Source organism: Mus caroli, chromosome X (genome assembly GCF_900094665.2).
Source record: "Mus caroli chromosome X, CAROLI_EIJ_v1.1, whole genome shotgun sequence".
NCBI lineage: Eukaryota > Metazoa > Chordata > Mammalia > Rodentia > Muridae > Mus > Mus caroli.
Genome location: NC_034589.1, coordinates 35,193,101 through 35,203,401, shown reverse-complemented (window position 1 = coordinate 35,203,401; position 10,301 = coordinate 35,193,101). Strand labels below are relative to the sequence as shown.

Sequence of the window (10,301 nt, the reverse complement as noted above, 5' to 3'; positions counted from 1 at the left end):
GAAGAAAGAAAGAAAGAAAGAAAGAAAGAAAGAAAGAAAGAAAGAAAGAAAGAAAGAAAGAAAGAAAGAAAGAAAGAACAGACAGTTGGCATATGTTTGTAGTCTAGTCCTTGGAGGTGGAGGTGAAAGCAGGAAGACCAGAATTTCAAGATCAGTCTTAGCTGCATAGGAAGCCAACCTGGGCTACCTATCTCAAACCTCACTCAAAAGAGAAAAAGAGAAAGGAAGGGAAGGAAGGCAAGAGACCATCCCAGGATCTGAGCAACCCTAATGAGGAGAAAATAAGTCCTAACCCTAAAATAAGTCCTAACCCTTTCTTGTCTCTTCTCTCCCTGGACCAGCTAGTGACTACACCTTCCTGACCATGTAAGGCATTTTAAAGAGGATACTTCAGTCAGATAACTACAATCTCTTGAGACTTGGCATGTTGCTCAGTTGGTAATGTGCTTGCCTAGCATGCATAAAAGCCCTGAGTCTGAGCAGGGCGTGGTGGCACATGCCTTAAATCCCAGCACTTGGAAGGCAGAGGCAGGTGAATTTCTGAGTTTGAGGCCAGCCTGGTTTACAGAGTGAGTTCCAGGACAGCCAGGGCTACACAGAGAAACCCTGTCTCGAAAACAAACAAACAAACAAATCAATAAACTGGGCATGGTGGCACACACCTTTTATCCCAGCACTTGGGTGGCAGAGGCAGACGGATGTGAGATTAAGACCAGCCTGGTCTACAAAGGGAATTCTAGGACACCCAAACTACACAGAGAAACCCTGTCTCTAAAACAAAACAAAACAAATCCATAGAACAATCTAACCTCCCTAAACAAAACCTTAAGAGGCCTCTTGAGAACCAAAGCTAGAACTAGCCATATGAACCTCTCTCCGGAATTTGTGTGCAGTTTCTTTTTCTTTCTCTTTTCTTTTGTATGTGGGCCAGACAACTTCAGACTAGGTTTCCTAAGAGCTATGAATAATTAGATTTTTGTTGATTTGACACAGCTAGAGTGTCCTGGGAAGATAACCTCAACCGAGAACATGCTTCCATCGTATTGGCACGTAGGCAAGTCTGTGTGCTATTTTCTTGATTAATGATTGATGTGGGAGGGTCTAGCCCACTGTGGGTGGTGTCACCCCTAGGCAGATGGGCCTGGGTTGTAGGAAAGAAAAACAAATTAAGCAAGCCATGAGAATAACCCAGTAAGCAACATTCCTTTATGGTCTCTGCTCCAGTTTTTGCCTCCAGGTTCATGCTTTGAGTTCCTGGCCAGACTGTCTTCCATGAACAGCTATAAACTGTAAGATGAAAAAAAGCCCCTTTGTCCCCAAGTTGCTTTGTGTCATGGTTGTATGACATCAATAGAGAAGCAAACTAATACAGGAACTGCCTAGCTTGTATTGGAGATAGACAATCACTTGGCCTGGAGCTCACCATGTATGCCAATCAGCTCCAAGGAATCTACCTGTCTCTGTCTCCCCATTGCTTGTATTACAAGCCCATGTCACCATGCCTTGTCACCTCGTAGGTTCTGAGTATTGAAGTTGGGTATTCATGCTTTTGAGGCAAGCACTTTTTTTGAGTTAGCCTCTCTCCCAGCCCAACAATGTTGGCTTTTGTCCTCAATAGCTAAGTCTTCAAGTAATTTATTACACCTATTACATAGCAATAGATACCTAATAAAAAATCCTACGCAGACTTAACCCATGTCATTTCTGCGTCCTCACCTCCCACCACCCTCACCTTTTTGTCCTTTACGTTCATGCCTCAGTACCTGCTGCTCATTCTGCCCAGAACGCTGACTTCTCATGAAGCCAAGCATTTCCATGGTTGGCCTTCTGCCTCTCTTGTCATATTGCCTTGGTTGTCACCGTCTCCACAAGGCCTACAGTGACCACCATATTTACATCTAATAAAGCTAGACATGTAGCAGTGATTCATCAGACCCCAGGATTGTTCCCACAAATGAAAATAAATGAATCACCCTTCCAGTGCTCTCAGACTCCTTTCCCCTGCTCTATAGTTTCTGTTTTCAACAACATTTATTACTTCCTTTCTAGTTTTCTTCTTTCTTTCTTTTTTTCTTTTTTGAGACAGGGTCTCACTACATAGTTCAGACTGGACTGACTTGCTGTGTAGACCAGACTGGCCTCAAATTCAGAGGTCCCTCTGCTTCTAATCCCCTGCCCAAATTCTGTGATTAAAGACACGTACCACCACACTCAGGTCTTTTCCTTCCTAATAGTTTTATATTTAACTTTCGAAATTATAGGCTTTATTCTGACATTTTCATACATAAATATCATGTGCCTTGTTAACGGTCTCTGCTATTTTTCATCCATCTCCTGCATTTTCTGATATACTGTATAGTCATCTTACTTTTTTCTTTTAAAAATATTTTTACTTTTAATTTTGTGTATCCATAAGTATCTGGGGAGGGGGTCAGCATATGCAAATGAGCATAGGTACACATAGAAGCCAGAAGAGAGCATCAGATCTATTGGAACTAGAGTTACAGGCAGTTGTGAGCCTCCCAGTATGTGTACTGGGAACTGAACTGAGGTCATCTTGAAAAGCAGTGCTCTTAACTACCTATTGAGCCATTTCTCCAGCCATTTCTTTTGTGTTTGTCTTTTAATAGGCTTTCTTTTATTGATTTTTTGACAATGTCATACACATAAACAATGCTCCCTGGTTATATGCACCCAAATCCTCTCTCCCACTTCCCAATGGAACTCCTAGCTCCTCCTTTATCCCACCTTAGGCAACTTCAACATGCCAATCCCTCACTCCATGTCCTCTCAGCTATTCTCTTTTCTTGTTTTATTATTTTATGTGTGTAATGTTTTGCTACCATACATATGTCTGTTCACCATGTGCCAGAAGAAGGCACTGGAACTGGATTAACAGGGGGTTGTAAGCTGCCATGTAGTTGCTGGGATTCAAATCTAGGTCCTTTGGAAGAGCTGTCAGTGCGCTCTATTTTCTTTACTATGTATTTCTTCCTTCAATCCATGCTAGAATAAAACCTTCAAGAACAAAAAGATCAGCAGCAGGCATGGTCCTACACTTCCATAACCCCAGTATTTATGAGGGCACAGCAGAAAGAGCAAGAGTTTGAGGACAGCTCCACTATGTAGTAAAACCTTGTCTCAAATAAAGATAAAACAGGGACTGGAGAGATGGCTCAGTGATGACAAATGCTTTCTGGATTTGCAGAGGCCCTACATTAAGTACCCAGTGACTCAAAACCATCTGTAACTCCAGTTGCTGGTGATCTGATGCCCTCTGCTTGAACTTTCATCAAATGGTACACATGCACTCTTGCAGGCTTACATACAATTAAGAAGACAAGAAAGGAAGAAAACAGAAAAAAAAAAGAGCAGAGATCTTTCTGTTGTTCACAGATACAAATACTCACAACAGCATTTGACATAGTATGGGTTCAGCAGGTATTTATAAAATGAATGAACAAGCATTTCATGACTATTTCACACTCTTGGTAAATACTTATTGTCTTAGTTAGGGTTTCTATTGCTGTGAAGAGATACCATGATCCCAGCAACTCTCATGAAGGTAAACATTTAATTGACGTTGGCTTACAGTTTCAGAGGTTCAGTTCATTATCATCATAGCAAGAAACACAACAGCATCCAGGCAGGCATGGTACAGGAGGAACTGAGAATTCTATATCTAGATCTGAAGGCTGCTTGAAGACTGTCTTCCAAGGCAGTTAAGATGAGATTCTCAAAGCCCACCCCAACAATAACACACTTCCTCCAACAAGGCCACACCTACTCCAACAAGACCCCACTTCCTAATAGTGACACTCCCTGGGCCAAGCACATTCAAACCACCATACTTAGTGAGTTGTCTGGTGGGGGTGTGATGTCTACATTCTGTGTCCAGAGACCCATAGAAATGTTAAATTAGAAAAAGAAAAGTGAATTGAGAGCTTACCCTTCCCTCTACAAGGATATTTGCTTGGAGTTTGTCTAAGTTAAGGAAAATATTGGAGAAAGGTATACCAGGCACTAGACTGCAACTGATGAAAATGAGAGTGTCCAAACTTAGGCATGATGGCATACACCTGTAATCTTAGTATTCAATGGGTGAAGACAGGAGAACCAGAAGTTCAAGGCCATCCATGGGCTACATAGTAAGTTTCAAGCCAGTCTGAGATACTAGAGACCTTGCCGATAAATGAAACAAAGCAACAACAACAACAACAAAAAAAAAAAAAAAAGAAGAAAGAAAGAAAAGAAAGAAAAGAAAAGAAGAAAAACCTGCGATTGGCCCTGTCTTAGTTAGGGTTTTATTGCTGTGAACAGACACCATGACCAAGGCAACTCTTATAAGGACAACATTCAATTGGGGCTGGCTTACCATCAAGGCGGGAGCATGGCAGTGTCCAGACAGGCTTGGTGCAGGAGGAGCTGAGAGTTCTAAATCTTGTTCAGAAGACAAACAGGAGAAGACTGGCTTGCAGGCATCTAGGACGAGGGTCTTAAAGCCTACGCCCACACTGACACACTTCCAACAAGGCCACACCTCCTAATAGTGCCACTCCCAGAGCCAAACATTCAAACCACCACAGGTCCACTAAATGACTTGAACAGAAATTTACTACGCTGCCACTCAGTACGAGAAAAAATGGATGGCATAAGAATTCATAGGAAATGAGGGAAAGATAAAAGATAAAATCAAGTGTAACCAGAAGCCTTTGCTGTAAATAGGAGAAATGACTCAGCTTTGGAGATTAAAGGCAGAAGATAGAAAGAGAATTGATAGTAGTCACCAGACCTCAGTGGCAACAAAGTTTTATCAAAAGTAAAACTTACCTGCTGAGAGCACTCAGAATGGCTTCGCATCGAAACCTTTTTGCAAAACAATATATGATAAACCCAAATATAGGAGATAGAAAGCAGAACTGCTTTGACCATGTGAGTGGAGTAAGCCCAGACTTTGCCCTTAGAACTGTTGTTTTGTGTCCTTTTACAGGAAGGGATACATACCTGCCAAGGGTCACGTTGGTATCAGTCAGAGGACCGCCTTTGTGAAGATCATTCATGTTAATCAGTTGGCATTTACTTTCCTGCCCTGTGGCTTCTTTCTTTCCTTTCCTTTCTTTTTTGATTTCTCCCTAGCTCTCTCGCTATCTCCCTTGTTTTCTCTTTCTCTCTCTTTTCCATAGCAAGCTCTCATACTGTAGTCCAGACTGGTTTGGAGCTCCTCCTGGGACTACTCCTGTTTCAGTTGTTTCCTGAGTTTCTGGGACTATAGGTGTGGACCAATCACACCCAGTTGTCTCCTGACTTTTACTCTGATGTCTGCCTTGTTAACCTTTCCCACATTCTTTGTAACTGCAATTTCCTCTCTTTGTGTAGTCATAAAATGCCCTTATCTTGTGCTGACGAACCCACTGTCTCTCCCAAGCCCTCCCTTTCCTTCCCCGCCTTTATCTTCCAGGGAAGGGGTCATACAGTTAGGGGGTGGGGGAAAAGCTCCTAGAGTCATCTCAAAGTAAGGGGAAAGTCCCTTATATTCTATATACTGGGTCAGTCCTATGGCTATCCATATTCAATCTCTTCACTGTTTAAAGAGTCAACACTATCAAAACAGACCCAAGGTCAGGGAATTGGCCATGTGAGTCTGGATTCAGGGAAGGCAAAATCTACTGGAGTTACTGGATAAAAGATCCAGGAGGAAAGCTGACTTGTTGGGGGTCAATATGGACAATGGGATGTGTATTTAGATGGGAAGAATATGAACTAGAAGCCAAAGAGCTGATTGGGTTCATATCTTAAATGTAAATAGTCTCAGTTAGTGTGTACTAACTAAGTTAGTGTCTGCTAAGTGCTAACACTTAGACACTGTGGTCTAAGTGTTCTTTTTGTCTGTTACTTTTTTTTTCCCATTTTAAAATTTTTACTTCTTTCTGTGATTGTGTGTGTGTGTGGCATGTGAGGATGGGTGTTTGTGTTCAATGCTCTGGGTTTGGAGGTCAGAGAACAACTTTCAGGAGCTGATTCTCACCTTCCATCATCTTTTTCAAAAAAAGATGTATTTATTTATTATATGTATATGAGTATACTTTGCTGTCTTTTTTTTTTTTCTTTTGTTTTTTTTGAAACACAGTTTCTCTGTGTAGCCCTGGAACTCACTTTGTAGACCAGGCTGGCCTCGAACTCAGAAATCCACCTGCCTCTGCCTCCCGAGTGCTGGGATTAAAGGTGTACGCCAAAACGCCTGGCCTGTTCATTTTTTTAGATAGGGTTTCTCTGTGTAGCCCTGGCTGTCCTGGAACTCACACTGTAGACCCAGGCTAGCCTCAGAGATCTGCCTGCCTCTGCCTCCAGAGTGCCGGGAATTAAAGGTGTGTGCTGCCACCACCTGGCTTGGTCCTCGGAATTTTAAAAAGGGCTGAAGATATTACTCAGTGATAAGTGCTTATCTATCTCCTGCAAGGACCTCTGCTCAATTCTTAGTACCTGGGGTGGGGATATGGAGAAATACCGGACTGCACCAGAATCAACTAGAAAGGGCAGAGGAACTAAACTTCTCCCTAGAACATAGCCCAGAGTGACTGAATCTGAGTCATATCCTGGAATTAGTCCCTTTAGTTTCCCAAAAGATCTTCCGGTGATTCTGACTCATGAGCAGGCTTCAGAAAAACTGATCTATAGGTTAAAGTTCAAATCCTTTACAGAGCCATGTATGGATGCAGTTAGTTGTATCTGCCCCAATTTATATGTTGGATCCCTGTCTCCTAGAATTTAAGAATGTGACTACAATTAGAGACAGGGCCTGTGAAGATGTATCTAAATTAAAGTGTGGCTGTCATAGTGGAACCTAATAATACCTGGTTGATGTCCTTATAATAGGAGAGGAGGCCATTAAAAGAAATATCAATGATGCACACACACAGTGACCATATGAGTGCCTAGGAAAGAAGGTGACAATGTGCATGCAAAGGACCAAGGCCTTAGAAGAAAGTGAACTTTTTCACTCCTTGACCTGAGACTTCATCCTTAGAAAACAACAACAATGACAACAAGACTTCAAGCCTTCTGACCTGATACAAAACAAGTTTTGTATCTGGTATTTTTTTGTTATGGAAACTCAAATGGACTAAGACAAAATTTTTGAGTCCGGCCCTGAGTAGTTCTCTTGAGCCTCTGCGGCACTTTATATCCCCTCCCCCCACCCAGTTGTTTTAAATATTGAATCCTCAGGAAACTCCAACTGTCAGTCGCCTGGATTCTATTTAGTGAAATGGTATTAACAAATTACACCTCTCATAGAGGTTACATGAAGAACAGATGTGGTCATCTATTGTTAAAATACTTTTCATGATATCTGTTAAAGAAAGGCTGTATTGTGATGGGTAATGGTGACCCACTGCAAAGGAATTTTGCAGCAGAGGAAGGAAGTTAGGTTCAGCTTCAAACAGAGGAAGGAAGAATAGCCAAGGGAAAGGCTAGGGATCAACAAATGGAAAACTTCCAAGAGGAAATGTCAAATCTAGGGGAGTTCTTGCTGGGGGCTGACCAGAGTGATGAGCACAGAGGGAGCGATTTAATCAGATACTGAGGGCAGTGGTTGCTAGAGGCTCAAATTCTTAGTAAAACTGGACTAACTGGACTTAGGACACGATCCAGTGTCTGAGAGGCAGACCCTAGTTTGATTAAGGACAGAACCTTTGTAACTTTGTCATACAATTAACATAGTATGAGCAAAGTAAAGCACACAGTAAATGCCAGCAGCTCCATTTCTATGAGTTCTTATGTTCTGACCTGAGCTTAAATTCTGCTGCTTCATTTACCCAATTCTCAGTTGTCCTTCAAGAAGGGAAGTCTTAGCAAGTTGTGATGCTGCACACCTATAATCTTAGAGCTTGGGAAACAGACACGGGAGTAACCAGAGTTCAGAGCCACAGCTCAGCTTAATAATGGACCTCTCTTGTTGACTTCACTGGACAGACATCACTGCAGGAATGGGCTCTGGCAGATGAGTGGTAGAGCACTTTAGAGGAAACCTAACTTAAGTGCATCCTGCAAGGGCTGGATGGCCAGAGGTCCTGAATACAATTCCTAGCAACCACATGGTGGTTCACAGCCATCTGTAATGGGATCCAATGCCCTCTTCTGGTGTGTCTGAAGAGAGCAACAGTGTACTCACATACATAAAAATTAATTAATTAATTGCAAAATTAAAAAAAAAAAGAACATCCTGCATGTTTGGCATTCTGATACGTTTGTGATCAGAACATGAATAAAAAGAATGCGAGGATACAATACAGTTTAGTTGGTTGAATGCTTTTGCCAGCATCAGGTAAAGCAGGTATGGGCCACTGCGGCATTTCGGAGGTAGAGACAAGATGAAGAGTTCAAGGTAAGCCTGGGCTATGTGAAGCCCTGTCTCATAAAACAGAGCCACAAAATAAAACAACTATGGCCAAAGTTCTCTTTCCATTCTGCTGGAGCTCAGCAGTTAAGAGCTTACTTACTCTTTTTTTGTGGAGGACCTGAGTTTGGTTTGTAGAAATCACGTAGTGGCTCACGACCATTTTAACTCCAGACCCAGGTGTTTTGACTGCCTGCCCTGGCCTCCATGGAATGCACATGATGCCTACACATACACAAAAAAATGCTCAGAACATAAAAATGTGAAAAATGCTTGCCATGCAAGCCTGATGATTGGACTTCAATCCCTAATCTGATCCCATAGTACATAGAGAGAAGTTGAAAGAACCTAGTGGGGAAACCCCCACTCAACTCCCAATTCGGCGTGCACCCAAGAATCACGAACAAACAGACTGTCTTGATGTAAAAACATGAGGTAGTTTAATGGCGGAGCTCCGGGTCGAAATGTACCTCAAGCAGGAGACAGTGGTTTCGACCATGAGGCTTGGAAGCTAGGGTTTTTTATAGAAAAGGGGCAGGGGCTGGGGCTGGGGGAGGAATTGGCGCAGTTTCACATGATTGGTCCATTTAAACATCAGCAGCCTGTTAACATTTAACTTAGGTCAGAAGGGCGGGAAATAGGGAGGTTCCGGGCCAGTCTTGCATGTCATTCTCTTTATCTCTCTTTATCTTTATGCCAAGCAGCCTCAGGAATGACGAGGCCTGCCCTGGAATGTCCTGGTCTGTTCTGCTATGTTCTCAGCCCCAGGTTTCAAAGCTCACAAACAACTCCTTGGGCTATTTGACATACATTACATGAATCACAAGTCTAAAGTTTTGTTTTCTTTCAAAGTGACTTCCAAAGTTTCCTCTGACTTACACACACTCACTCACTCACAATTTTTTTTAAATTTTATCCCCTGACACTCCCCCACATACTTAAATTAATTTTTTAAAAAGATTTATTTATTTATTTATCTATTTATTTATTTATGTGAGTACACTGTAGCTGTACAGATGGTTGTGAGCCTTCATGTGGTTGTTGGGAATTGAATTTTTTTTTTTTTAGGACATCTGCTCACTCCGGTCAATTCTGCTTGTTCAGTCTCTGACTGCTCTGGCCCAAAGATTTATTTATTATTATACATAAGTATATTGTTGCTGTCTTGAGACACACCATAAGAGGGTGTCAGGTCTCATTATGGGTGGTTGTGAACCACCATGTGGCTTCTGGGATTTGAACTCAGGACCTTTGGAAGAGCAGTCAGTTCTCTTACCCGCTGAGCCATCTCACCAGCCCTTTTTATTTTTTTTTTAAATTTAGAAACAAGGTGTCACTAGGTTGCCCTTGAACTTGCTATATATCCTTGGCTGGGTTCCACCTTTCTGGTTCAGTCTCCCAAGCAGCTGAGAGCATGGGTGTACATCACCAGACTTGGTAGGCTTATGGTGCAGTGATGTTTTTGGAATGCTTTTACAGCAACGAAAGCATCAAAAGCATCCGTAGATGTGTGCTTTGTTTTGTTGTATTTTATGTGTCCTTGGGACGGGCTGTGCTTTAACTTGTGATGCTGAAGCTTTGGCTTCCCAGGTCTTAGGATTGGAGGCCTGAACCACTCTGCCTGGCTCATCACAAAGAATTTTAAATCGAAGTTGGCTTTAAGAAAATCACTATGGGGCTGGTGAAATGGCTCAGTGGGTAAGAGCACCCGACTGCTCTTCCAGAGGTCCAGAGTTCAAATCCCAGCAACCACATGGTGGCTCACAACCATCCGTAACGAGATCTGGCGCCCTCTTCTGGAGTGTCTGAGGACAGCTACAGTGTACTTAAATATAATAAATAAATAAATCTTTAAAAAAAAAAAAAGAAAGAAAAGAAAATCACTATGACAGCATAAGGATTTGAG

At 42.2% G+C, this 10,301-nt stretch overlaps 1 protein-coding gene across 4 annotated transcripts in view; it reads right to left on the bottom strand.

Moving 5' to 3' along the window:
* Xiap (X-linked inhibitor of apoptosis) overlaps nucleotides 1–5,141 on the bottom strand; it is a 46,182-nt gene extending 41,041 nt beyond the window's left edge. For 2 of the 4 annotated variants that reach the window (XM_029473003.1, XM_021153202.2), the window contains exon 1: nucleotides 4,831–4,941. Coding sequence is in view for 2 of the 4 variants with exons in the window: in XM_021153202.2 (XP_021008861.1) it covers nucleotides 4,831–4,932 (102 nt within the window). In the remaining 2 variants the exon portion in view is untranslated. Of the gene's footprint in view, nucleotides 1–4,375; nucleotides 4,394–4,830; nucleotides 4,942–5,004 lie in introns of those variants that run through there. The other 2 variants (XM_029473005.1, XM_021153203.2) reach the window with 2 other exon arrangements.
* Nucleotides 5,142–10,301: the final 5,160 nt, after the last annotated feature.